Here is a 27,100-nt window from a genome sequence, read left to right as displayed (position 1 = left end):
CAGTATAAGTACAGAAGGAGGATCAAATCAATGATGAAGAATCGGTGATATCCATTTCTCGTTCCGAATCAATCCCACCTGCAAAGCAAGTTAATGTCTGAGATACGTGCCAAAAGACAAAGAACTTACCCCGTATCCTTCTGGCGCACAATTCCCCCTTTATGACCTGTTTCCTCGCCCTGTAGAGGAACCGGTAAGTCTCATACCAATAATTATAGGTTTCCGCAAAGAACTTACTGTCTTCTGGCCTTCCACTACCAACTTATCCAACTGATAGAACTGACTGATGACCGTCTGTCTCTTCATCAAGCGCAGGTTCTGCAACCCTTCCTGGATCAGCTCCTGTATCCGGCGCTCCTCCGACTCCTTCTGGTGTGCACGAAACCCGTCAACAGTCCTCCGGTGAGCGTACTCGCGGAAGTTGTAATTTGAGAACCCCGATGACTGGCGAAGAAGCGAACGGAACTGTACAAAGGCATCAATCAGTATACTGCGATAGTCTCAATTGGAAAGCCACGGTGGACCACGGGGGACATACCAAAGACCGCACTTGAAAGGCGGTGTTCCGGTGCGAGGTTGCCACAGACATGATGGTTGTCGGAGTATATGACTAAAACAGGGTACGTGATGAAGACGGACTCAAGACGATCAAATATGGATGCGAGTGACGAACGGCGAATCGTGGTGGTCGAACCCGGATTTTCGGTCTGGTCTGGGTGACTCAATAGCGCAGACGACGCTCTTGCAGCAGGCGGCGGAAATCACAGATAGACAGCAGAACTGTGTCTTGCAAGTTTCCGGGTATGACGCGACAGGTAGTCCTGCTGGTGGTGGTTGCGCGGCGGTGGGCAAGGTAGGCGACGTCGGAGGTGGCAAGTGAGGGGATTCGACTCTCCACCGGGCGAAAGCTGGAGGGAAAGTGCCAAGCTCTATCCGACACACTGAGAAGTAGGAGAAATAGGTGCGTCGCAGCGCAATCTTCGATCAGGCGAGTTGTGGGAGAGTGTGCAGGAAGATCGAAAGGGAAGGGCGCGGGAAATTCTTGGGCGGAGTTATCGGCGCCGAGCTACGCTCCGGGCGATTAGTTATTCACCTCACCTCACCTCAACATAACACATCACAACAAAATGGCCCAGATCCCTACGCCACCAGCCTCACGGCCGGCCTCGGAGTCTCCCGATGAATCGCAGAAACCCGACACAGCCTCGTCAGAGCTGCTGCGATCCCTCGACACCCTGCTCGAGAAATACTTGCATCTGTTGGACCGACAGCAGGAGCTACAGTCGGGCCTTGCCAAACAAGTATCCTCGGTAGGTCCCGGTCAATTCTGAATGAAAGTACAATGCTGATGTCAAGGGAGTAGGGCTTTCTTGCTCTCGCCCATGCAAACTACACTTGTCCCCCCGGCCGGCGGTATGGCGCAGACTATTACGATGAGCGGATGAAGGCGACGCGAAAAATGTACGCAATCCCCAACAAGAGATTTGGAGTTAAGTTGGTCTAATCTGTCGGGATTGCTAGAGCTGTGCGAATGGGGAAATCCACCGAAGCAGAGTCTAAAGAGAACTCGACGCAAGGCTCGCCAGACAAGTCGAATTGCTCCGATTTGAACTACGATTTCTCCATAGAGCGTGCACCCAGCTCTCCGCCGGAGTTATCAACAAAAGAGAGGGAAGCCGATTCAGTCGCTGCCGAAGAGTCTGAAGATGCATCATCATCATCGCACCCCGACACGGCCACAGTTTCGAGCACAGAAGATGAACACTCGTTGAACTCCGAAACAGCGGTGCCAGCTCCCAAGTCTGCCCGCAAGAAATTCCGCTCCTCGGATCCTATCAACTGGTATGGGATTCTGGTCCCATCGTCTCTTCGCAATGCGCAGACGTCATTTACGGGTGCCGTGGATACCCAGGTCCCGGAGCTGGCGGGGGTAGTCGTCGAGATGCGCGCTGTGGAGGACGAGATTAGCCAGTTACGGAAGAAGTTGGGAGTCGAGGACCGCAGTTAGTATAGAGTATACATGGCATCAGCCGTGAATTCTGGATATATAATATAGATGACGTCTGAGTCGCACTGGGCAGCCTGATCACTCTCCCCGTTGCTCATCCTCAACCCATATATGAAATTTCAAGATATATTGAAAATGCTCTTTTCATTAACGGGTCTCAGTAAACATAAGGCTGTTTTAGCCACCACTTTCTTCGGCTTGCTTAACGTAATTCACAAGCGACCCGCCCATCCCAAAACACCAAAGTAAATGCGATAAATGACAATTCGATATTTCTATAACAATAGCTTAATATGAGGTCCTATTATATCCTACTACTATTTGGATCATATTACGTCTCCTTGTGAGGTTTAAAAAATAAATGGTCTTGTTTATAATTCGGATACTGTATATATATTTGCCGTTCACACCTGTGTATTCTTTGGTAATGCTGCCCAAATATTAATTATTCTAACTCTAAGTTAGCTTAGACTATTCCTTATACTCATCAAAAGCATCATACGAATTATCAAACAATTTTGAATTATGGTTGTTGAAATATCGAGTTATAAAAATAATGCATTTACCCGACCAGAGCGGTGAGGGCCTGACTTCTAGGGGGCGGGTACTATGGTGTTTTGGGATGGGCGGGTCGCTTGGGTGGGCAGTTCGCCTGTGAATTACTTTACCATTCTCTACTTACTCTCTCCATCGATAACTGCTTTCTCAGACCCACTATTAACTGTGTTCACTTCTTCGACCGATATCCCAAGACTGAGCAAGAAGATATTCTTATATTCCTTGATATACTTCGAAATGCCTTCTTCCGATGGGCTTCGTGGGGCCTCCCTATAGCCCTTTCAATTCACAGTGCCAGCTTCCTAACTATAACAGAACCTCCTCTCACGCCCCATGAGCGGGAAATTGTAAAGTCCTTGGGTGGTTGGACAATGTTTATGGCCAGTTTCGGGCTGAAACCCGGGAATAACGAGGATACTGATGAGGCGAAGAAGATCCTCGAAGGCTTTGTCCAGCATGGTCTCTCGTGAGAGGGGTTGAACTTGTGTATTCGTGGCTGTGTGGGAACATGTTTAACCAGAAGTTTGCGTGTTTTGGATTTAATACCGCTTTGGCACTTGACAATCTTGTGTTGTCTTCGGCTTTGTATTCTTTTGGCTGAGCATGTCAATGGTCTTGATTATAGTATCTGGGATGAGCTGTCCAAGTCATTACAAGTAGAAAGGGGCTAGGGTATGGGCTGCATGTCAAGTCCAAAAGTTCATTTCCATTAAAATCTACCTTGATTACACCTCAATTCTCGTTCCCAGTCCAAGTGAGTTCAGACCATCTTCACATCGCCATTCCCTTCCAACATCGACAGGCCCGAACGAGTCGACAACTCGTGTCACTCATTTCTTGGGGGCAGTATTGGAGGCAGGAGGGGTGTAAGTAGATTCACCCTTGCCGTTGTTGTGATACGTGCTCCCATCAGAATTGGAATAGTAGTACGAGCCATCCCTGGTCCAGCCTTGTTAGCGCGGTCTTTCTATTCAATTAGCTATCACAGGGAAGCTCACGAGTTGGAGTAGTGGTACGAGTTTGGGTTCGATACATTGGAGCCGTAGTCCCGGGCGCAGTAGTGATTGCCCTTCCAGATTGAGTCGATTTTCTCTTGACGGTGGGAGAAGTAAAGTTGTACTTACGTCGCTATTGGTGCCGGAGCTCTTGTAGGTGTAGGAGTTACCAAAGTTGTCCTGAGGCATGGTGTTTGGATTTGTTGATGACGATGTGAGTTTGCTGAAGGAAGATTTGGGAAGGTGGAGAAAGGAAAGAAGAGGAATGGGAAAACAAACTAGAAGAAGAGGAGGGGTAGAAGCTTTAAATAGGGAAGATCTTCAGTACAAACAAAGAACCATAGGCAATGCAGACGAACAAAAAATGACAACAGAAAATGTCATAGATGTACTGGCGTTGTCATTGACCTTCCGAGCATGTTTGAGGATAAAAAGCGCATGCTGCCGCTCTTATTGGCTGGTTTACCTACACTGTTGCTATACAGGAAGTAGCTGGGCTTCAATATACATCCCGAACGAGCACATTCCCTGGTGTCTATTTAAGAAACAGCTCATGCAATGCAGGCACCTTGATCTAGCTGCTCATCGATATTGAGCTTGTTTGTTCAATGAATCCTGTCCTTGATTTCGCTTATATTTTTGAACAGCTTGTCCGCGGGCAAGTCGCTTCTGTGACGTGAGTCGGTCCGGAAATGTTCATCAAGCAGCTTTTTTCCTATATTGACAACATGCTCAGATACGGATCTTGCTTGTCTACTTTCTTCGCGTCTACTACGGCAACTTCCCTTATCAGCCCGACGTCTTGTCCAGGTTGGCCATTGTTTAGATAGCTTTCGCAAGTGTATGTTGCGGTGGTCGCCCTCACTCGTCCACGTACATGTTGGTCTCGGCATTGCAATGATACCAGAAGGTGCAGACGATCTTGCGCATGGGTCTGATCAAGCCAGATACTGTGTACTTGGAGTGGGCGACTAGAGAATTGAGGCATAGCTAGTAAACTGGCTAATCAAGATACTATTCCAATACAGATCTAGCATCCCGCTAGTTTCACCACATAAGCCTCTAGATCTTGCCCGGCTCCTTCGGCAACTCGAATGCCCTGTACAAAGAGACAACTCTGCCACTCGGTTGATAAGAATAGCGCTCGTTATCTCTAGCAACTTGGGGCCGTTAAAAGCCAAGCCCACGTAGGCCATCTCACTCTCTTCTTGCGGCTATTATGGCGGGGTGTACGAACGGTGGAGATGAGTTCGTGTATAGCAGGATTGGACTAATATATATCTCAATCCTCTAGTTAGCCATGATGCAATTTGTCACCCGTGTTTACATCGTCGCTCTGAAGAAGAAGAATAATATCTATAATAACTACTATATCCTAAGTGGGCCATCGATGTAGGTACTGGGGAAATGTTAGGCGGCCGTTAGCCTGTTTCAGTTGAATCCAGACCACAGGGTGCACTTGCCACGTTGAACAAAATCTCCGACGGGCCGGCCTTCTTTAGCCGATTAACGGCTACCCCACTCACCTCACTACAAAAATCATAATAACACCCATCATCGTCAATTGCTCCTTGCCAGATGATGCATTATGATCTGGCGAATTGGGGATAATGTAATCCCGGAGACCACGCTGCTGCAAGCACAGCCTCAACCCTGCAAATTCTGCAGCCGAATCTCTTCCCGCATGGAATGGCGGCGTCGCATTGGCCGCCGCCATCTCTTAGGCGAGCCCACCCTGGCTGATTGTGAGACGTAGCGTCCGAGACTGACTCCTGGAACACCCCCCCACTGGCACAGCAGCCTCGAGATCAGCCAATGTCATTGGTGCTTGGACGCTACTGATTGTCCACGCTCTCAAGTTCTGTTGGTGTGTTGACCAGTGACTAACGGATCACGGCTTCCTCAAGAGGTCGGACTAACGTTCACTGACGAGGATCAACAGTCCACTGAGCGACCGGTCATGGCCAAGGAGCACGATGAGCTGCAGAGGACGGAGAAAGAGGAGGACATGTCGGCCTACATATCGCGTAAAGGCCGCTAGATTAATTATTTGGCATGCTACACATCCACCCCCCTGGGCAGATGATTTCTCCACCTCTTTATTTAGCTTCTAGCACGCCTCGGACACGGAAATGAAGACTTAATCTATTCTCGCCCTTGTGTCAGGCGATTCCATCCCGGCGGGCCGGCTAGTATTACTTTCTGTCTGACTGCCCTGGGAGGCTCGTTATTATTGTCGGGTGAGATAGCGCCGTCTGCCCGTTTTTCTCTCCTCTTCTTTCTTCTCTCTCTCTTTGTTGTCGAACGGACTTTCTTTCTTGCTCCAAGAGCTTGAGGCTCTTTTCCTTTCCTTGTTGCGCGTGTTGTGTAAGTGACTGACTCCTTATGCTCATTCTGTCTCCACCCAGTCCTGTTTGGAATCTGTTGTTGTTCCCCTCTAACATCCACGTCTCCAGTCTGCGTTTCTTTGAAACATCACTGGTTTGATACCACTGATTCGACTATTCGCTCTCTTTCAATCTCCGACACAGACATTGTTGACCTATGGTAAGCCTGCCTGTTGCCGCCCAGACACAGCTCATTGTCTAATCGCCTGGAGATGTGCTTATCGTTCGATTCCAGTCATTCACCCCGGCATTGAATGCCCTTCCATTCATTTGTGATCATTCCCGCAAATAGCTCAAACCAGTGGTTCTAAGCTTCTTTGTTTCGATTTCATCTTTTCTCCATTCGGCTTCGCCAGTACGGCAAGATTTCTCTCGTTATCTTTCAACTTCATTTCTATTCGACCCACAGAGTCGAGCAGTTGAGTTTTGTTTCAATACTGTTTAAGAGCAGTGATTTCTTTTTGTTCCCATCACCGCCGAAAACCGCTTCTATGCAACGGTGAAACTTACATCAAAAAACATACCAAGACCTTCTTCAAAACGTCGAAGATCGTCTTTTCAACAAGCGTATAGATGGCTCCTTCTAATCCACCAGAAGGCGCGGGGTCCCCTTCCTCCGGTACTCCAGCCGCTGACAGGAAAGGGTCCGGGTCCGTCAAGAGAGCCAGGCAGCTGCTGGAGGCCGGCGTGCGCCCAGAACGATCATCGTCGCCTGTCCCGAAACCACCTCCAATCCTAATTCGGAATGTCAATCAGCAGATGAAATGGCCTCTCCGTGAGTCTAGCCAGCAGCCATATCCGCCGAACCACCATCCTAGATACATGGTCCCACGTGGTCCTCCACCCCGTGCCCCTCCGCCGCAGCGTCCACAGCGTCCAGGCGAAGTTTCCTCTCAGGTTCCTTCACCATCAGTCTACACCGCGAGAAGCAGCCAGGACAATGCTAGAAGACCAACCCAACCCTCTTCACACCCTCATCCAAATCAGCCACCGTCTCGCCCACAGACAAGTGACGACATTCCTGCCAGCCCTGTGAGCACCACAAGTACGACTCTTGGCGGCTCAATCGCGACAGATGAACTATTCAGACGCTCGGGTTGCTCATCCACGCCCTCCGTACCGGATGTCCCTCCATTCCCGCCACCACCGCCAGAGCCTCAATATGATCCTCGCCGACGGACAGCCGGCCTTGTTCCTCCACCCAACGCTCGCCGAGGGCAGCGCGCCCGTCGATCGTCCGTGTCTCCCATCCCAGAGGAGAATCCCGACCCCCGTAACACTCTAGGTTCTCTTGCATCGAGCCGGGCTATGCCATCCAGCTGGGGATCCGGACTGGCTGAGTCGGAGATTCTAGGCGCTTATTTGGACGTTGAGTCTGACTCTGATGATGATTACGACTCTGATAATCACTCGAATCATAATGATGATAATAGCGAGAGTCTAGTAAGGAGCGCCAGTCTTGGGAAGAGAGGAAAGCCGACGATGCGCACATTCCAAAAGCCCGGCACTGCTTCGGACGCAAATGCCGAGACACAGTCAAATAATACGAAACAAGATGAAAGCGCTACCGCTGCTGGAGCCGCTGTGGGAGCTATCGTTGCAGGAGTGGCAGCTCATCCACAAACACTCCGACCCCCGACTCCTGAACGCAAGGGCTCGGCTTCTACGGCGTCGAGTGATGGTTCGACTAAGGGCGTCGACCCGGAGAAGCCGCCTATTGTGCAGGACGAGAGCGTCTACAGCGCGATGAATGAGAAAAAGGAGGACCTGCCCATGGCGGCGCCGACGATGAGTGACAATCGGCCAGGCGGCCGCAAGCCTCCTCGTCTGGACATGGGGGCTGTGCGCAATGCAGAGGCCCGAGGTAGTCTTTCCAGCTTGACAGAGCTGATCCGACGCGCTACCAAGCTAGCATCGAACCTGGACCGTGGGCGGACGGCCAGCCGAGCTGATCTTGTAGATGGAGATTTCAAGGGTGCATTTGGTGGGTTCTCCTCAGTTATGAATGTCATCAGCATATACTAACTAACTCTGTGTCTAGGGCCCCGGCACCGCAACTCTGGCTCGCTGTCGGATATTCTCGCTTCGTTCCCTCCGCCGGGACTTTCGACCCCCGATGAGACTGGCCGTCAGTCATGGCCAGTCTTCTTTGGACGCTCGAATCTGCGACACATCGAACCTCTGTCCTCCAACGAGGATGGACCCGACTCTAACCGTCGCAGGGCCCGGTGCTGCGGGATGCCGAAGTGGGTATTTATATTCTTTTGCACGATCGTCTTCATCCTAGTCGTGCTCGCCATCGTACTCCCCGTGGTACTCGTTGCAGTCCCGAACGCGGCATCCCGCGACCATCCCACTTGCGCCGAGACGGTCCCCTGCCACAATGGCGGGGTCAGCGTCTCCAGCGGGAGCGAATGCTCGTGCGTCTGTTCGAACGGGTACATGGGACCACAGTGTACGATCAACGGCGACGGTAGCTGCATCACGGCGGAAGTCAGCAACAGCTCCATGACGAGGAATGCGACGATGGGCAGTGCGCTCCCGAGCCTGTTCCAGCAGTCCGAGGATAAGTTCGGGATGGACCTCGACCCCATCACCCTCATGGCACTGTTCAGCGTCAACAATATCTCGTGCAAGACAGAGAATGCGCTCGTCTCCTTCAGCCAGGTCAATACGGGCAGCAGCAGCAACTCTCGTCGATCCCTCCTGGCGGGTGATGACGGGGAGAGTAGTGAGTTTCCCTCGCCCTCGGTCTGGTCGGAGGAGCCCACAGCTGTCTTGGAAGAGCGTGCCGTCGCGACTATGAACGGGATACTGTACGACGACGGGGGAACGCCCAAAGCATCGGAAGACAAAGATGCCAAGGCGACACAAACGACAAGCACCTCCACCATTCCGACGGCGACGCCAACCGCCAACTCCTCACCGTCGTCCAATTCATCCTCCGTCGTCCCCGTGGCCGTCGTGGAATTCTCTCAGGTGTCCGTCCTCTACATCCTGCAGCGAACGGGCTCGCTCAACGCGGCCATGAGCGCCGAGTCGCGCATCGAGTCGTACCTGACCCTGACCAGTTCAGGGGACTTGGGGACGTTGGAGGTGGACTCGTTCTCGCTGGACTTTTCCAAGAAGACGATCCACCGAAGCGGGGAGTAATCGTTAGTCTGTACCTCATTATTATTATTTAGCAAATACCATACTCTATTCTTGTTCTGCAGAATTTTAAGTTAGGGTTGGCTTCTGCGGTGTGCCAAGACCGACCTTCCCTCTTTAGGACCGTCAATCACGCAACCTCCACGAGGGATGACGTGCTGCTGACTCAGCAGTGATAGTCTTGGGGACCATGGTTGATGCCGGAGAGGGCGCGAGGAGTGAGATACGAGGATCGAGACAGCGGTGTCCTCACCCCGAGATGCGTGTGCGGTCGGTCCGTGGCAGGTTCGGGGCTCTAGATGTATGATAGTAGCATTGACATCATCGTCGGCGTGAAGAATAATGCCGCCCCCTGAAAATCGGCGGGTTTTAGCTTCAAAGGGTTAGTTCGCTCGTTCAATGGATACGGTTACGAGAGGAAGAGGGCGATCTGGCCTTCCTGTCGGCTTAGGGTTGTAGTAGGACTCCGGGATGGGCCTCAGATTAACTACTACTGCAGGTCCTGACACTCATTAAAGACTCGCCACCGGCGTGTCTCTCCGACCCTGGAACAGGCGTGCAACGGGGGCCCTCGCTCGCCTCCCCCTGGCCACGGCTGGCCGGCCAAGACTCCGCCGGGTCCACAGTTGACGACGATTGTTACCGCGCAATATGGCCCCGGGGGAGCCTTGTTCTTGATAAGGAAGGGCTCGGCACTCCACCCAAACTTTTCTCTTTTCCTGCTCTGCTGTCCTTTTTCCTTCCCCTCGTGTTGTACATTACTCTCCCACCTCCTCTCCTCAAAAGTATTTTTCACTCTTCTATATACCACCATCGCAATGGCCAACACTCCCCACGGTGGTGTCCTCAAGGACCTTCTTGCCCGCGATGCTCCCCGCCAGGAGCAGCTCGCCGTCGAGGCCGAGACCCTCCCCGCGGTCGTCTTGACCGAGCGCCAGCTGTGCGATCTCGAGCTGATCATGAACGGTGGCTTCTCGCCACTGGAGGGTAAGTCAATTGACTCGTCTCCGACTCAAAAACGACACAAATTAACTCGTCGCCAGGCTTCATGAACCAGGCCGACTATGACCGGTATGTGTCGCAACAGGATGCGAAGGATGGTGCGATTGGAATGAAGAGGAAGAACAAACTGACTCGAGCAACAGTGTCTGCCAGGACTGCCGCCTCGTCGACGGCAACGTCTTCTCCATGCCCATCACCCTTGACGTCAGCCAGCAGACCATCGACGAGAGCAAGCTCAAGGCTGGCTCTCGCATCACGCTGCGCGATTTCCGTGACGACCGCAACCTGGCCATCCTGACCATTGACGACATCTACCGCCCGGACAAGTAAGTGGAGGTTTTTTCCCCCCATCCGCGGAGTTATTTTTTTTTTTTTTTTTTCGCGAATCTGTCGATCTTTTACTCTTTTTTTCTCTTGCTCTCACACCCCTGCGACATGCCATGCGACATTGTCTCTCCTGAGGCGTATTTGGGGGCGCACTGTTATTTCTCTCGTTTTCTGCCCCGGTGTTACTTTTGGTGGGTCTGGCTGACGCGGAACCTTTTCCCCCTGATTTTAGGGAGAAGGAAGGCCAGCTCGTCTTCGGCGGTGACCCAGAGCACCCCGCCATCAAGTTCTTGAACGAGTCCGTCTCCGAGTTCTACGTGGGTGGCAAGATCGAGGCTGTCAACAAGCTGAACCACTACGACTATGTCGCTCTGCGCTGTAAGTTGTCTCTTTTTGTTTACCAATTCTTTTCTGCTCCTGCTAACGGACCTCGACAGACACCCCCGCGGAGCTGCGCATCCACTTCGACAAGCTGGGCTGGTCCCGTGTTGTCGCTTTCCAGACCCGTAACCCGATGCACCGCGCTCACCGTGAGCTGACTGTCCGCGCGGCCCGCTCGCGCCAGGCCAATGTCCTGATCCACCCCGTCGTCGGTCTCACCAAGCCCGGTGACATTGACCACTTCACCCGTGTGCGCGCCTACGAGGCCCTGCTGCCCCGCTACCCCAACGGCATGGCCGTCCTCGGTCTGCTGGGTCTGGCCATGCGTATGGGTGGTCCCCGCGAGGCCATCTGGCACGCCATCATCCGCAAGAACCACGGTGCCACCCACTTCATCGTCGGTCGTGACCACGCCGGTCCCGGTTCGAACTCCGCGGGCAAGGACTTCTACGGTCCCTACGACGCCCAGCACGCCGTCGAGAAGTACAAGGACGAGCTGGGCATCGAGGTCGTCGAGTTCCAGATGGTCACCTACCTGCCCGACACCGACGAGTACCGTCCCGTCGACCAGGTTCCCCAGGGCGTCAAGACCCTCAACATCTCCGGCACCGAGCTCCGCCGCCGCCTGCGCTCCGGCGCCCACATTCCCGAGTGGTTCTCCTACCCGGAGGTGGTCAAGATCCTGCGCGAGTCTAACCCCCCGCGCGCCACCCAGGGCTTCACTATCTTCCTGACGGGCTACATGAACTCGGGCAAGGATGCCATCGCCCGCGCTCTGCAGGTGACCCTTAACCAGCAAGGCGGCCGCTCCGTCTCGCTGCTGCTGGGTGATACTGTGCGCCACGAGCTGTCGTCCGAGCTGGGCTTCACGCGCGAGGACCGCCACACCAACATCCAGCGCATTGCCTTCGTGGCCTCTGAGCTGACGCGCTCCGGCGCGGCCGTGATCGCTGCCCCGATCGCCCCCTACGAGCACTCGCGGAAGTACGCCCGCGATGCCGTCGAGAAGGCCGGCAGCTTCTTCCTCGTCCACGTCGCCACCCCGCTCGAGCACTGCGAGCGCACCGACAAGCGCGGCATCTACGCCAGCGCCCGCCGCGGCGAGATCAAGGGCTTCACTGGTGTCGATGACCCCTACGAGACCCCCCAGAAGGTCGATCTCACCGTCGACCCCTCCACGCAGACCGTGCGTAGCATCGTTCACGAGATCATTCTCATGCTCGAGAGCTCGGGCTACTTTGAGCGTTCTCAGTAGAGTTGGGATATTCGGTTGCTTTGTTTGATTGGGGCCATCTTCGGATCGAGATGTGTGTGTACTAGGATGTGTGTTATTTAATTGCGGCTTTTTGGATTCCCCTGAACTAGATCCTTTGGCAATAGACTTGTTGGCCATTGACTGGTTTGCAATTGTAAATTCTATACTTTGAACGAAGTTGTCTTGCGATCATCAATCAAGGTGTCTGAACGGATCATGTGGTGGCCTTTTGCTCTCGAAGATAGCATTTTAGATTGTCGTAAACACCTAGGCGCTGCGTGAAGCTTGACTTGCGTACCTCCCCTCTATCTCTCGCGGTGTCAATCACGTGATATATCATCTCCTCCAAATTCATCATCACATCTTCGGTTCACCACTTCAACCACATCGCACACCCACCATGCTACCCCCAAGGAGCGCCATCGGTCGAATACCGAATTACATTCGACCGATGCATCCCCCCGGATTCCCGGTCCACATAAACACCTGCGCCTATTCACAAATCGCACCCGACTTCTACTCCTCTCCCCCGTGCCAGGCCGTCCTCAACTTCCCTTCCTTTCACCACTAGCACCGACACGTCCTCTCCCCCCTCTATCCATCCACCTACGCCAACACTTTGCTCGTCTCATCTCCACCGAAAGTCGCAACCACTACAAACGCCGACTGGCACGCGGTCTGAAGATAGGCCTCAGCTTCTACGCCATCCTGGTGCTGTTCCAAGTGATCAAGGTTGGCATGTACCAGGAAGAAATCGAGCACAAATGGCCCACGCCTCCAGAATGGACCTGGAAATCGCGCTGGTGTTTGCGCTCTGCACAGGCATTCCAGCACCCCGATCAAATCGGCAAGCTGATGACCAATTGGCCCATGGTTATCGGGTTCTTGCGCGAGTTGCTGGAGCGATTGGAGAATGTGGAGGGCGAAGGCAAGGGCATTGTCGAACAGGATGAGGGCGGGTTCCTTGTCGAGGGCGTCGGGAGCACTGGGTTCGATGTCTCGGCCAAAAGTGAGCCCTGGCGGAGAGGGTACTTTCAGGCTCTTCTGGGCGCAGCGAAGGCTGCGGAGAACCTGGAGGGTTGGTTGACGGATCGCAAGCAGAAGATCTCTGCTCCAGCCGAGTATGTGGTCGGTCCGTCGAACCCGCGCCCCAAGCCTATGCCTACTGGGCAGAAGAAGGTGCCGCAGGAAGAGAACTGTGAGGCCGCGTCGCCTTCGCCAGAGACGTTTTATATGAAGATCTTGACAACACGCGGATTTGATACGGGACAGAAACTGGAGGCCGCACTGGCTTATGCGGACTGGCTTGATTACAAGGGACTGGGCCGTACTGCAGGAGACATGTACGCCTGGGCCTTGGATATCGCTGTCGAGGGACTACCTGGTGATGCCAGTAAGGTAGTAGATCCCAAGACGGGAGTACTCAAAAACACCGGCTCCGAGTTGCCATCTGAAAACATTCTACGTGTGTCTACGGCACTCGCTGTCCACAATGCTCGCCAGGGCGATCTTCCCTCGGCTTTATCCCTCTTCACATCAGTCCTGAAGGCTCGCCGGAACCTTCCTCTCTCGCCCGAATCTACGCGGTCGCCTGTCCTTCCCCCTCTCTCCAACAGATCAAACGACATCTTCGCCTCATTCTTCAACTCCATCAAAACCATGCTTGTCCCCGTGGAATATCCAGCTGCCCCTCCATCCGGCGATGACCCTCCCCTCCGCACATCCGCCTCTGCCTGTGAGGAAGCAGGATTAATGACCTACATTGGCGAGATCCTCTACGCCTCCTCGTCACAGGACACCGGTCTCGCCTGGACCCGCGACGCAGTGGACATGGCCGAATCAACAATCCTAACCCTACGCAGCTCCGAGACTGACCGCGACGCTCGCGCTCGCTGTGCGCAATGTCTCCAGGTCGGTCTCGGAAACTGGAAGACCATGGTGTCGGAACTGGTTTCTCGCGCCAAGAAAGATGAACAAGAGAGCATCGCCAAGGCGCAGGGCGCATGGTTCGGTGGCGAGAAGAGCGTGCAGACCAAGTCTCTTAAGCGAAGGAGGTGGGAGGCCGAGAAGGCCCTCCTGGAAGACCGGATTAAGCGGCTTTTTCCTTTGCTTGAAGGCGAGTCGGATCTAGATGCCTTTGCCCCGAATAGCTCGCTGTTTGTGTAATTCCCTCACGCAAGGTTGGCAGAGTCAGGAGATAGATCTCAGTTGGGGTCCAGACTCGGGTTGGCGTGTCGGTCTTAGCGACACCGTGTGTACATATACTCTCGCCCCGGCCGTTCGATCCACCGGGGCGCACTGCAGTTTGTTATGATAACTTCGTACAATAGCTATGCAGATCTCCAACAATGGCTTGTAAATCCCTAGTGCTTACTTGTGTTGATTTGATTCCTTCATGTTAATTGCGACATAATTTTTGGCCAGAACACAGCTGGATAGCACTGCTTTTTCACTGGTGAGAAATCGCCGCGTCTTGTCCTACTCCTCGGTCCTAGTCGGTCTCTTGGGTAGTTGGAGGTAGTGCTTGGTTCGGAATATAGTACGATCGCATTATTAATGCTATACAAACATATTAACCCCGCTCTCTCTTCGGAATATCGGCTTGTCCGTGCTTCCTGGAAACATCTCGACATCCGTCGTATCTATATACCTTCCCAAGCCTACTGGATATAAACAGCCAATTACAAAGTCAACAACCAAAAACAAAAAAGATGCCAGCTCACAAACTCTACTATATCCCCGGCGCCTGCTCCCAAGCAGTGCACATAACACTCCGCGAATCCGGAGCTGAATACACCCTGTCCGCCGAAAAAGTAGGAACAGGCGACTTCTCCCCCGAGCTGCTCGCCCTGAACCCGAAAAAGAAGATCCCGGTACTGATCATCGACAACAACACTGTGATAACCGAAATCCCCGCGATAATGACCTACCTTTCGCAACTCGCGCCAGAGAAGAACCTGCTCGGCTCAACGCCCATGGAAACCGTCCGTGCGTACGAATGGATGAACTGGCTCTCGGGTACACTGCACGCGCAGGGCTGGGGGCTCTTTCTCCGTCCGCAGCGGTTTCTCGAAGATGAATCCCTGGAGACTGCAAGGAAGGCGTTGAAGGGGAAGGGGCGAGATATTATCAAGGAGTGTTATGCTACCATTGAGTCGAGACTGAAGGATGGTCAGATCCACGCCGTGGGGAACGCGTTCACAGCTGTGGATGTTTATCTGTTTGTTTTCTATCAGTGGGGATCCAGAGCGGAGTTTGATATGGAGATTTCGTATCCGAAATACGCCGCTCTGGTGAGGACGGTGAGGGAGAGGGAGGCCGTTAAGCAGGTTCTTGCTGCCGAAGGATTTTAGGAGGGTCAATAGCTTTACTGGCTAATCTTCGGAAGGAAGAGCATTGTTTAGGAAGTCAGAAGTACACCTAGCGAGATGACTTTACTTCAAAATAGCTGGGGGCTTTTAGGATTGCCAATGGGTTCACTGGTTAGGGTTTGGAAGGAAGAGTGTTGTGTAAGTGGCAGCTTAGCGACTGTCTCTGTTGCAGTCTAGTGTTGGAAATACCTAGTGAGATGATTTCATTCTTCAACAAGTGGCTGTATCTACTGAGAATAAGTGGTCTGCATAATGGGGGCCATAAGTCCACTAAGCACAACAATTTATCCCGTGGCCAGCAATAATCGACGAGTCCAACCGATTGAATTAGTTCCGTGGCTAATCTACCAAATGCTAACTAGCGCTGACATTAACCAGAATGTAGTTGATGGTAATGACGTAGACCTTGCTTCTGGTCCTTGCGTCTCCGAATATAAGTCCGAAGCCGAAATCGAAACCTTGATGTTCAAAACGGGGCCAGGTACATCAGGATCCTGTTTGAAACAATGCACCATACTAATTGGGAAGCAAATGATATCTATTTTGGTGGCGACCAGAGGTGCTTTACCAGATAAGGCGCGGGCCGGATCTCCTCAAAGTAGTGAAACAGCCTCAAAGTATCATCGATGCATTGAGAACACGCAACCATTCTATCGGTAATCCAAGACTCTGTTTTGAGAATCTAGGGGCGGATTGCATCACGAACGCCATATGGGGGCGGATTCATCTCCTTTCTCTTTCACAGTATGTAATCAGTAGCGAGTCGAGTTATGCGCATAGCACATTATTAGCAACCGGTTTGACTTCGTCAGGCACAGATCTTCAGCGAACGCCGACGCTCCCTACTACGGAATTGATGTACTCCTGATCCTCATGACCTTTGCTTGTTACTCTTGTCCAGGATTGCCACGCGTAAGCCTCTATCTCACTAGTTGGGTCATATGCGCCCAGAATGCCAGAGGAACAATTGTGATCTTCACAAATTCTCCTACGAAGGATCAACTCTAGGGATAAAAGGCCAACACTAGGCTTGAACAGGGAAGGTAGATGTTGGACGAATCCTAGACTTTCACCTGGAGGGACCCACTCATCAGTGCCATGTGTGACAGGAATGGCTAACTAGAGTAACAGATCGGATGTACATAACGGGCAATCCCTTCAACAGAGCGCTAGCCCCCATTGCCACCGTCGGCACAGACCACTATTTCCCCAAATACGTCTCTTAATTAAACCGTTGAGCCGTGACTGGCCGGAATTAGTTGATGCAGGGCAAAAGGCAACAGGCAATGGGGACCAGGTACTAAACCATCTGCAGTAAAATTTCTCCAAAATGGTGTTAGGCGATACCCACCACCATGGCATGACAGAAATGCACGATCATGACAAATTGAATTAGTTAGATAACTAAGTCTCGTAACAACATGTAGCGACGTAATATGTTAGTATTTCGAAATGTAAGAAAAACGGTCTAACGCCTCGTTCCAAGTTTAACTATCGAAGAAGCGCACGATGGTGGCTGGTTAGCACCCTGATCATCAGTCGGGGTGAATCGGCCCAGGGGTGTGCTGCACCCGGAAAGAGAGAATGGGAGCGCAGACGCTAATATGAGCCTCAGGATGCGCTTGTAGGGGTTAGCGAATCACAACGGGGTTTGGACGCGGCCTGTGCTAGGCCAGGAACCAAGTGGACCCAGTTGGCCATACTAGAAAAGTAGTGCTGTACTAGCCAGCTACGGTATGATCTGCTGCAAATCGGGTACCGGTGACTTGGATGAGTTGTTAGGCGAGCGGGCTCTCAGGGGACTGACTGCTTTTGTGTTCTAGGATTGCCGAGGGCTGGAGGAAGGCAGGAGAAGACAGGGAGCGGTATCGGAGAATTAGGATAGCGCGTGTCTGTATACCTGCGACAGATAGGAAACTGGATGCATCGGGCAAACTTCTAGCGCTCGAGCTTTAAATAGAGTGTGGGGGCCGTTGGCCAAACAAGCGATCGGATAGGCCAGTGGGACTGCTATTTGCTTTAAGGATTTGTTATTCCATCGGTGGCTGGAAAAGGGTCGTTGCTCTAATTCCAGTCGTCATCGACTCTGCAGAGTAAGAACCGTAAGTCTATGTTTAGTACCAGTCCAACGTTTAACGCTAAACGCTGAGTATGGAATCTTGTTAGTGGGGGCGGACTGCTGAACAGATCCATTTCTGGCTGGCCACCAAAGAAATAATGTATGTGTTTCGGGGATGAATTGAGTGGAATCCTTCTGACCGGGCAGTTCATCTATTCAGGAGTATACCTGGTGCAGAAACTGTGTGTAGAATCTACAAACTTGAAGAACACAAATCATAGTTGACAAAATGATGACAGTTAATAGGTCAGTCAGTTATTTTTGGAAATAACCAGTTGGATACTCGCTAAACTCGACTTTCTTATCGTAATTAGAGTGCTCGCTCGTTTCCAACGATGCAAGTACTGCGACACATTTGCAATGACCTAAATTAAGCCGCACTGGTGTTTCATGATCCCTGCCAACCCTATGTGCTCCATCCTGACCCACCGATCCCGGCAGCACGGTTCATTGTCGAGGGTAATACCCCAGAGAGCAAGAAAAAGGGCCCCCCCGTCCAGTCACTTGTGGCTAGCCCTGATCCTTCCAACACGCCATTCTCCAAACCCACCACGTGGATGCCCTTTTCGAGAGGAAAGGCGGCCTGCGCTCGGCTTGCGCTCCTTCGGAAATCCTGGACGATCCTCTTTTTCTAATTAAACTAAAGACTTTTGGAGGCTGTTGGTCTGGTCGATCATACCTTTGCAAAGGTTGATTCCAACACGCTAACTGACTCCCTGCCAGGCTTTAATAAAAGACGCTATGTATAGACTCCTGGAGAGTCTTTATAAGAGTCAATCTGTGTCCCCTTTTCTGCTCCTCTCTCTGTCCAGACTTCAACGTTTCTTCAAGACCCTTCCAGCATTCATCCTTCCACCATAACATGTCTCCGGGCAATCTCTCTTCCTACACTTCATCTTCACCTTTGCCCTCTCTATATCCTGCTCTTGAGGACAATCCCGCCATCATGAACAACATGAACAACGCCGACCAGTACCACATCACCTCTGGCGCAAGCATGTCTCTGCCCACCACCTACACCCCCACCACCCATCGCGTCAGCAAAGCCAAGAAGGGCAAGCGCGTGCACGTCTGCGAGTACCCCGGATGCCAAAAGGTATGTTTACTTCTTGTCTCGAAAAACAAAGCCACAATCTAATCTCGTGATAGGTCTTCACTCGAGCCGAGCACCGCCGGCGGCACGAGATGCGCCACTACTCCAAGAAGTCCTATCCGTGTACCTTCGAGGGCTGCAAGCGGACCTTCCACCGATCCGACTACCTAACTCGCCACCTGGAGAAGCAGTAAGTAATCCAAACCCGTTAACTCACATATCCCTAAACTAACGTTCCACCTACAGTGAATCCGGAGTTCGAATTCCCTCGCGCGCTCCATCCACCAAGTCCAACTCGTCCCGAGTCCAGCGGACTTCTCACCTGCGCTCCACTGACATCCCAGTGGAACCCATCATCCAGGCCGTGGCGGCCCCAACATCCTACCCTAACACCTGGACCAGCATGGAAACTTCTGTCCCATCAACCGCCGCATGGTTCAAGCAGATCCCAGACTCCGTCGACCACTTCTACTGCACCACCCCTGAGCTGAGCAACTCTCCTATCCCCACAACCGACTTCGCCAGCCCCGCCGCTTCTCCCCCATCCTTCCTCTACGAACAGTCTCAGATCCTGGACCCGTATCTCCAAGGCCCTGCCTCGGACGTCGATTCGGGAGTTGACTCGCCTGTCCCTTGGGAGAAGATGGAACCTTACATGCTGCCATTCCAATATGGGCCTGTTCCGATGCACGACATGGCTTACCCTCCTCCTTGCCAGTACACGTCGTGGTCTAGCCCCGACAGCTTTGCTCCTCTGCATGACTTTTCGGCTTCCCCATTGAGCTACAACCAGCACGCTATGTGCTGATTGATTGATGCGTTGACTGTTTTACGTGTTTATGTGTTTCATCGCGTTTGTTTGATACCTCAAAGACCATCGGATATCCTTTCTTCTCTCCCCCTCATGTTCAGGAACATTCGAGATTTCTTTTTGGCGTTGTATGAAGAATTCGGCGCGTGTATACAAAGGACGGCGACATCGGGTTACAGTGATTACGATTATGTATTATGAATAGATTAATTTGTCCAAACTATAATGTCTTTTCATCACCAATTAAGATATAAACATTAGAGAAGTCGGACAGCTGTCGTTGAACATAATATTGAGGGTGTTCAAATAAACTTTGCAGCCTCGTGTGACGTGCGTGTCTCCGTTCAGCCTCACAGCCTTGCGCAAGATAGAAAAAAATAAGCTTAAGCTGTGGATCAATTGATACCGCACAAGATACACAACCCTCCTTATATTCAACTACCACATCAAAACTACGTCAAAAGAAGATATTTTGGTAAATACATGCACACTCCGCTCCTCACCAGCTGTACACTTCCACATATGAACCCATCTCCTTACAGGTGAACCATACCAGCTACAAAAGCGGCCAGCACGATACCAAACAGAGAAGAGGAGTAGGAGGAAGCGGCCGAGGTGGATGTAGCGGCCGAGGAAGACGCGGAAGCACTAGCGCTAGCAGCGGCAGAGCTAGACAGTTTCGCCGACGCCAGAGCTGAAGACCTGGCCGTCGAGTTGGACGACGACGATGACGAGGCAATCAAGTTGGTGGAAGTAGTTCCATTCGACGCCTTGATGCTGGTGTACGAGCCCGTCTTGTCGGTGTAATTGTACGACTGTGCCGGGTTATAGTTGATGATGTTGACCGACTTAACGTACATGGTGAAGGGTCCGTCGGTGTAATCTGTCTCGCCACCAGCCCACTCAATGGTACCCTCCGCGTTGTTCGGGTCGCCGCCGGCCCAGATGCCGATCTTGATGCGCATCGGTGTCTGCGGAAAGTTGGTGCCGTCCACTGCGGCGGCGTAGTCCAGCGTCCGCACCACCGTGCCGTCTAGGAGCCACTCGATCTTGCTGGACGTCCAGTTCACAGCGTAGGTGTGGAAGGTTTCCTCAGGGCTAGAGACGCTGACTGTTGTATCACGGTCATAGTCGGTCGTGTTGCCTTTGCCGAAGTAGTCGGTCTGGATCGAGCTGTCATAGGTACTAATTTGTTCCTGCAATTTGTGTAAGCTGGGAGTTTAGTATATCATATGGACGGACATACCCAATCGATCTCGTCAAGGTCATCAGACTCCATCACCGTTGTGCTGATGATGCCCGTACCATTGGCCGCTCTCATACTAATCTCCACATACCCGAAGAAGATGTAGAAATCGCTCTCGATGGTAGGCGCATCACCCTCCTCAGCGATGGTGAACTTGGCTCCGAGAGAGGTGCTTTCCACGGTGCCGCCAGTAGTATTCCAGTAGTTGAAGGCGGATGAACCGGTGGTAAAATCAGTGTTGAGTCGGTACTGGTCTAGGCCGGTGTCGGCTGCGCAGGTTTCTAAGAATTGTTAGCGACAGCGTGCTGCATTGGACAGAGGGGGGGGAACATACTCTTTAGCGGGTTGCAGCTGGTATAAGTTTGGGCAGCACCCAGCTGGGCGGACGCCGCGATAACCGCAGCCCACTGCAGATAGGACTTGAAAGACATGGCACAGTTGATAAGAATATGAGAATAAACGAGCCAAGCCTGAAACGAGAGTAATCCGCGATTTAGAGAGATGAGATATGTACAGAGAACACACGGGAGGTTGGATGGGACATCCGCTGATTATAGGGCAGCCAAAGAAGTCTCGGCTACCAACCGAAAATGAATAAAGAGTACCATGTTTCTTTATTTAGATGGATACATGTTTGGGAGGATCTCGGGAACAAAAAGAGTGCGCGCGGATCATGGAGATTATTGGCTGAGGACGGTGGGGACATCGATGATGGCGGTCGCAAACTTAGTCAATGGGCAGTCACAAGCCACTAGATGTTCAACGCGGAAAAGCTTGGGTGGTTGATGACGGTAGGGCTTGCGTGTGTTGCCCCAGTTGTTTGTAGTTTACGTGTGCAAAAACGCCCCATCCGGCAGCCGAGGCGGAGCCCTATCAAGGTGGAACACTGTTTTTATGATGCAAAAGGAATCCTACCCAGAAACAAGTCAATAGAAAACAATGCATTTGGAAATTGGTCATTTGTTACGTCGTTTTAATATATGATGTGGTACATCTCAGCCCGGGCTGCTGGCTGACTTCGCTGTACCGTTGGTTGTACCCAAGAAGGGTACGTACTTTGGCGATAGCTCGAAGCTGCGGGTGATTTGTCTTAAGTCTAGACCTTCTCAGATCAAACTCCAGTTTCTCCTTACATTTTTTCCCAGATCGTCTCAGATCGACAACTCCTTTCCCCGGCCTATAATTCTTACCCACGCTCCGCAACGAGGTTGATCTGAAAATAGCATCAACGACGCCAAAGCCTGCGTCTGCCACAATGGATCAATCTCTAAACTCTTTCTGCAAGGCTAGCACGTTTCCAAGCACACCAATTACCGGAATTTCGGCTCCACACACCAGAAGAGAAGAACAGCGACTCCGCAACAGATCCCGAAATCTAGACTAGTGACAGCGCCGGACTAGATCTTTTCCACCACGATCTACTCAGCCCCTAGTTCCTTCAACAGAATCCCCTTCCACTCCTCCAGGGATTGGCCCACAAAGTTAGCATCGTGATATGCGTGATTCCACTTATAGTAACAGAGAGACCCATAACACGTCTCTCCATTCCAAGTCCAGAAATTGGAGAGAAAAAGTCGATTAATAACCTCGAGAGCAGTCCACCAATCCTCAACCTCACTTGTAATTAGTTGCTTTTTCCTTAAACTCAGCCTCAAGATAATCATTTTTCTGTCGGATCGAGCTCAACCCCGGGTGTGCCGGCGCACATAGGGGGCCTAGAGGCGTCGCGCCCAAGCTGTCCCTGGACCTTGCATATGTACTCGGCCAGAAAATTGGAACCCGCTACGTGGCTCCTCCTGTCAAAATTTGCGCTTATACCCATCTGCAAAAACGGTGGCAGTTGTGTAGAAAGTGTCCTCTCATTCTAGGTCCAGACCGAATAGGAAGGATCCCTATGTGATAGATACTAACTGCGGTGTCCGTCCGGAGTGGTAAGTATTCGCGCAATTCTATGACACTGAATCCAGAATACTTGCTGCACGTCACGGGATCACGGAGCTCGATATGGCACAGTGCTGTTTCTTCAGGGGTGCTTCGGAAATCTGCGACAGTGCGATAAAATTGTTCTAGAAAGTCGAACGGGCGATCATAGCGGATGGAGAGACTTGCTTCCTGGCATTGTAAAGACAAAATTCAAGGGTTATTGCTAGGAAAAATAACTTCTACATTCAGATGAGAAGAGCGAAATTGATTAGGAAAAGAAAATCATGTCAACTGCAGAGGCGGCATTCTTGGCCGCAGTTGAACATGAATGCGAGTTCAAGGCACAGGGAGCTGAGATAGCGAAAGAATTTTGGGTTGAGAAATTACTCTTTCTTAAGAAGGCATCTCAGCATCCCATCTCATTCGAAGGTCAAATCCAGGCCGATTCCGATTACCGAAGGATGGTTGGTTGTTGTATACAATCATCCCTGAAACTGGTGGAAATTTCTGCGCTTGAAAAAAAAAACTGACAAATGGCGGATGGTGCAATTAGAATGGGAATTGATTTGCTATAGATCCCTCATGGAGGGGAGTACTACAAATATGTAAAAAAAATTTAAACAGTTTCCGATGCGGGGAATTGAACCCCGGGCTACCGTGTGAGAGACGGTGATGTTACCACTACACCACATCGGAGTTGTATTGTTTGCTAGAAGTCGGTCAGGCTACTTAATCGAGCATAGCTTCTCACTACCAAATTGACTCTGAAAACACAAAGATTGGACCAGGAAAAAACTATTTGCCTACGAGCACGTACTATATTGAAAAAAGCGAATGGAAATGATATTAGGACTGGATTGGTTTGCTAAACATCTTCCCTTCAGAAGGTTAGGGCTATGCGTTCACGTGATCCGTTTCAAATGCTTCATTCACACTTTCTTGTTTTGAAAAATGGGGGGAAAGGGTCGGGCTGTACATTTCCAGACTACGAGAAGCTAGATACGCATATAGGAAAAGAAGTCAAGAATAGAATGCAACGATATTATTTTCGATCTCTCATGCAAAGGTCATTATTATCGTGTCTCAACAGTCCCTCTATGGGACCGAGGACGGAATCCAACTCCAGTATGTACAGAAACGACAACTTTCCACCAACCAGGATGTGGAGTTGGCATGCTTTTTATATCATCTTCACAATGACAGGATCACAGAAATTCAAACATGGGCGTGGGCGTTTTACGCCAGCCTGGATGTGGGGGGAATCGGCAAGACGCTCATAAAACATATAAAGGCCAAAGAGGTATCACAACAACGCCAGGATAATGCAATGGGGAGGGAGAGAACCATGGAAAAGAGATCACTGGGCTACCGGCGACAGCTGTGTCTGCAATGCCTGCGTCAAAGCCTCCTCCTGGCGCTTGCGCTCCATCTCCATAAGATACATGGCGTACTTGGAGCGGGGGTTGTGAATACCGCACTCGGACTTTTGCTTGCCCTTCCAGCGACCGGAACGCTCGTCCTCGGTCTCAGAGACAGGCTGGGTCGAGTGCCAGTCGCCGACGCTCTTGTAGCCGCGGTCCAGAAGCTCGTTATACGGAACGTTATGTTCAGTGACGTACTGTTTGACCTGGTCGAAGGACCAATTGGCAAAGGGATTGACCTTGATCAGGCCGGCCTCGTCGACCTCGATGATGTCAAGGTCACCACGCTTGCCACCCTGACTGCGGCGGCGGCCGGTGAGGACGGCGTGGACATTCAATTCGCGGTAGGCACGCTGGGCGGGTTCCACCTTGGCGACCCAGTCGTACAATTGGTCGTCAGTCTCCCAAAGACGAGAACCATACTTGGCCTCGAATTCAGTGGTACTCTCGACGTCGGCGGGCTTGTAGACATGCACGTTGTTGAGGGGATACCTCTTCCGCACACGGTCGACTAGTGCCAGAGTCTCAGCGAAGTGATACTGAGTGTCGAGGAAGATGAGGTCGACCATCTGTGGCCGTGGGACATCCAGCTTGGAGAGCATGTCCAGAGTGACGAGTCCAGTCAGCCCAAAGGCGGTGGTCTGGAAAAGATGAGGGAGCGAGGTGATGCACCATCGCAGGATATCTGGTGGCTCCGAGTCAGATTTTGTGCCAAGCGGGGTGGGGGAATGATCATGATACGAACCTTGGGGCTCGAGAAACTGGAGTTGGCGGTTGAGAAACTGGAGGTGAGGCTTCGTGAAGACAATCTCAGGGATATAGTCTACACTGGAAGAGCCGCTCACGTATCCCGACTCCGTGGCGGCATCTCGAGAGTCGATAATGACCTCGGAATCCGAGGGGTAACTGATGGGCATCTTGGCCGGCATTTTCGGACGTGCTCAGGGTGTGGGCGTAGGGTAGAACAATGCAATGCAAGTATAGAGCAGAGACTTGGAGCTTGAAATGGGACCAAGAACACAACTTGGGAGGCACGAGAAAGCTTGAGGATGGAGTCTGAGATGACAATGGCAGGAATATAAGGAAACGCAGGGGCAATCACGACATCATCTCGGATTTTCGTGCCTGGCATCTCTCATCCGATGCCCTCTGGCCCACTGCCGGGCCATTCTGCCGGCTCAGCAATCACGACATTGCGGATGACCGCCTGCTGCATCGAGGAGCTTGCTGAAAAATTCAATCACGCAATACCTGCGCTTTGGGTCGCTGTGGGCCCCCGGACCCGGACATCCCCAGCCAAAAACAGGCTCCAACGTGACGCAGTTATGACCGCTGAGAAATCAGGCCGAACGCCAGAAGGAATCTCGTCGAAAGCTCCGAGCTTTCCACACGGCGCTGGGAATCCGAGCTGACCAATGCATGCTCCCGGGGAAGCTGACCAATCCCACCCAGGGGCCTTTCTTGTTTGAGACCCTGGAATGCTGTTAGCGGGTTTCTAGAAGATCGATCGAAACTGGGTTTACCTCCACAGTGATCGCATCATTATGTCTAGCTACTGTAGGTTGCAGTTCAGATGCCATGGTGGACCGGGATGAGGTGCTTTTGTGCCAGCTCTGCTTTGGTTCCGATCGTGTGATCGTGTGTTGTGATCGCGGGTCATGTGACCGCTTACTCATTACACAAGTGTACGACATGGTTAGAATTGGTTGTTTACGAGAGAGCAGACTAGAATCTTCACCACCACACGAATCCATTGGCACTATGAAGGAGGGCTAGCTACCAACGGCCCATATTCCCCGGATGCCAAACGCGCTACGAGTGCACGGGACTAGGGCACAGTGGACGTGGACGAAGATCAGGAAGATCAGCACTTGCCGAGGGCGGCTGGAAATATCTGGTCAGCATTAATCGTTCTCAAGAAGTAAGAGCCTACATACCGGCAGAACACGCGCTGCTGGTGTAGTAGCCGCTGACATAGCAGTAGCCGCCGCTGTCTAGAGGAACCTGGTCCCAGGTGCTAAATTATAATTAGCAAAGCTGAAACCTATTGTAGCGAAAGCCGGATAAACGCACCAGTTGTCTTCAACGCAACTTCCGGACTCGTAGCAGTGGAATGTATAGGTGTCGCCAGGGAGGACATAGCCAACAGCCGTATATTGAGTGCCAGGTCCGCTGCGGCAGTTCACCTCCGGGGAATCGGTGTTAACGATTTTGCACGAGACGCTGGAGCGCTTGCTCAGTTCTTCAAGGCCAGTAGCGCGACGCGCAGACTGAACCTCCGCCAGGTGAATAGCCTGGCCAACCTCAGCAGCAGCCTCAGCGGCAGGAGCAGCGAGGGCGACCAGAGGCAGTAGGGTTGCAGCAAGAGTGGCTTGGAACTTCATGGTGAAGGTGTCGGTTTGGATATTAAACTATGGAGGAATTGAATCTTTTCTTTGGAAGAAACTGTGATGATGGGATATTCTCAAGGAAGGAAAGATGGTCATATTTATACCTCGAGAACTCCCGAAGCATCACGGAACAGCCGTAATTTCCGAGTTACATCTCGTAAAGGAAGCCCTCGACGAGCGTCACGAGATAGCCATCCTTCCCAACTAAAGGATATGCAGCTACTGGAGAATGTCGACTGAATAGGTAAAGATAATCTCGCATAGAAGCAAGACGATGATAAATGCTTGCCGTTGCTCACGGAATGTCGGCTGAATAGGGAAAGCGCCTCGTATAGAAGCGGAGTGCAGGACCCTGCATGTAAACGTATATGTATTTGGAGACCGTCCTCCGGCAACGGTTACGCTTTGGCGTCAGCCTGCCATGGCACAGCGCCTTGCCTTAGCTAACACAAAGCTGGCTATAGGCTGGGTATTATTCAGATGATTACATAGTTATTGTTCCTGGGAGTAATTCAGCGGTGCCTAGTGATACATAAGCATCGGGGGAACGCCATGGCGTCCTATTACGGACCGCAGGGAGCCTTCGATCAAGAGTAGTCTGATTATACTAGTAGAATATTTGGCAAGCAACGCTCTGCTTTTACTAGTTGGAACCTCTGGTCA

The 27,100-nt window shown here is 51.9% G+C and overlaps 12 protein-coding genes across 12 annotated transcripts; 6 read left to right on the top strand and 6 right to left on the bottom strand.

Annotated features, from left to right (window-relative positions):
- Positions 1–68: 68 nt before the first annotated feature.
- On the bottom strand, positions 69–589 carry N7510_000876 (LYR motif-containing protein; the record flags this gene model as incomplete). The annotated part of the gene is made up of 4 exons (XM_056972805.1): positions 69–78; positions 130–179; positions 238–465; positions 539–589. The coding sequence occupies 4 exons, from the start codon at positions 587–589 to the stop codon at positions 69–71; spliced, it is 339 nt and encodes a 112-aa protein (XP_056837922.1).
- A 538-nt stretch (positions 590–1,127) lies between these two features.
- N7510_000875 (uncharacterized protein) lies at positions 1,128–2,008 on the top strand (the record flags this gene model as incomplete). The annotated part of the gene is made up of 3 exons (XM_056972804.1): positions 1,128–1,310; positions 1,364–1,461; positions 1,522–2,008. 3 exons carry the CDS (start codon positions 1,128–1,130, stop codon positions 2,006–2,008), a joined length of 768 nt encoding a protein of 255 aa, XP_056837921.1.
- A 1,388-nt stretch (positions 2,009–3,396) lies between these two features.
- On the bottom strand, positions 3,397–3,750 carry N7510_000874 (uncharacterized protein; the record flags this gene model as incomplete). The annotated part of the gene is made up of 3 exons (XM_056972803.1): positions 3,397–3,505; positions 3,565–3,635; positions 3,691–3,750. 3 exons carry the CDS (start codon positions 3,748–3,750, stop codon positions 3,397–3,399), a joined length of 240 nt encoding a protein of 79 aa, XP_056837920.1.
- Positions 3,751–4,422: 672 nt separating this feature from the next.
- Positions 4,423–5,278, bottom strand: N7510_000873 (uncharacterized protein; the record flags this gene model as incomplete). The annotated part of the gene is made up of 2 exons (XM_056972802.1): positions 4,423–4,495; positions 5,088–5,278. 2 exons carry the CDS (start codon positions 5,276–5,278, stop codon positions 4,423–4,425), a joined length of 264 nt encoding a protein of 87 aa, XP_056837919.1.
- A 1,243-nt stretch (positions 5,279–6,521) lies between these two features.
- N7510_000872 (uncharacterized protein) lies at positions 6,522–9,101 on the top strand (the record flags this gene model as incomplete). Its single annotated transcript, XM_056972801.1, has 2 exons — positions 6,522–7,932; positions 7,990–9,101. 2 exons carry the CDS (start codon positions 6,522–6,524, stop codon positions 9,099–9,101), a joined length of 2,523 nt encoding a protein of 840 aa, XP_056837918.1.
- Positions 9,102–9,916: 815 nt separating this feature from the next.
- sC (sulfate adenylyltransferase) lies at positions 9,917–12,063 on the top strand (the record flags this gene model as incomplete). Its single annotated transcript, XM_056972800.1, has 4 exons — positions 9,917–10,133; positions 10,195–10,426; positions 10,660–10,805; positions 10,865–12,063. 4 exons carry the CDS (start codon positions 9,917–9,919, stop codon positions 12,061–12,063), a joined length of 1,794 nt encoding a protein of 597 aa, XP_056837917.1.
- Positions 12,064–12,801: 738 nt separating this feature from the next.
- On the top strand, positions 12,802–14,229 carry N7510_000870 (uncharacterized protein; the record flags this gene model as incomplete). The annotated part of the gene is made up of 1 exon (XM_056972799.1): positions 12,802–14,229. One exon carries the CDS (start codon positions 12,802–12,804, stop codon positions 14,227–14,229), a length of 1,428 nt encoding a protein of 475 aa, XP_056837916.1.
- A 545-nt stretch (positions 14,230–14,774) lies between these two features.
- Positions 14,775–15,416, top strand: N7510_000869 (glutathione S-transferase family protein; the record flags this gene model as incomplete). The annotated part of the gene is made up of 1 exon (XM_056972798.1): positions 14,775–15,416. The coding sequence occupies one exon, from the start codon at positions 14,775–14,777 to the stop codon at positions 15,414–15,416; it is 642 nt and encodes a 213-aa protein (XP_056837915.1).
- Positions 15,417–18,415: 2,999 nt separating this feature from the next.
- Positions 18,416–19,454, top strand: N7510_000868 (Zinc finger C2H2; the record flags this gene model as incomplete). Its single annotated transcript, XM_056972797.1, has 3 exons — positions 18,416–18,649; positions 18,703–18,836; positions 18,893–19,454. The coding sequence occupies 3 exons, from the start codon at positions 18,416–18,418 to the stop codon at positions 19,452–19,454; spliced, it is 930 nt and encodes a 309-aa protein (XP_056837914.1).
- A 539-nt stretch (positions 19,455–19,993) lies between these two features.
- N7510_000867 (glycoside hydrolase family 16 protein) lies at positions 19,994–21,134 on the bottom strand (the record flags this gene model as incomplete). Its single annotated transcript, XM_056972796.1, has 3 exons — positions 19,994–20,653; positions 20,704–20,984; positions 21,038–21,134. 3 exons carry the CDS (start codon positions 21,132–21,134, stop codon positions 19,994–19,996), a joined length of 1,038 nt encoding a protein of 345 aa, XP_056837913.1.
- Positions 21,135–23,983: 2,849 nt separating this feature from the next.
- On the bottom strand, positions 23,984–24,976 carry met16 (phosphoadenylyl-sulfate reductase (thioredoxin); the record flags this gene model as incomplete). The annotated part of the gene is made up of 1 exon (XM_056972795.1): positions 23,984–24,976. The coding sequence occupies one exon, from the start codon at positions 24,974–24,976 to the stop codon at positions 23,984–23,986; it is 993 nt and encodes a 330-aa protein (XP_056837912.1).
- A 935-nt stretch (positions 24,977–25,911) lies between these two features.
- N7510_000865 (uncharacterized protein) lies at positions 25,912–26,431 on the bottom strand (the record flags this gene model as incomplete). The annotated part of the gene is made up of 3 exons (XM_056972794.1): positions 25,912–25,931; positions 25,985–26,064; positions 26,121–26,431. The coding sequence occupies 3 exons, from the start codon at positions 26,429–26,431 to the stop codon at positions 25,912–25,914; spliced, it is 411 nt and encodes a 136-aa protein (XP_056837911.1).
- Positions 26,432–27,100: the final 669 nt, after the last annotated feature.

The sequence above is a fragment of the Penicillium lagena genome, assembly GCF_028827675.1.
Source record: "Penicillium lagena strain IBT 129212 chromosome Unknown utg000001l_segment0_segment0, whole genome shotgun sequence".
NCBI classification, from domain to species: domain Eukaryota; kingdom Fungi; phylum Ascomycota; class Eurotiomycetes; order Eurotiales; family Aspergillaceae; genus Penicillium; species Penicillium lagena.
This window is presented reverse-complemented; position numbering and strand designations above follow the sequence as displayed.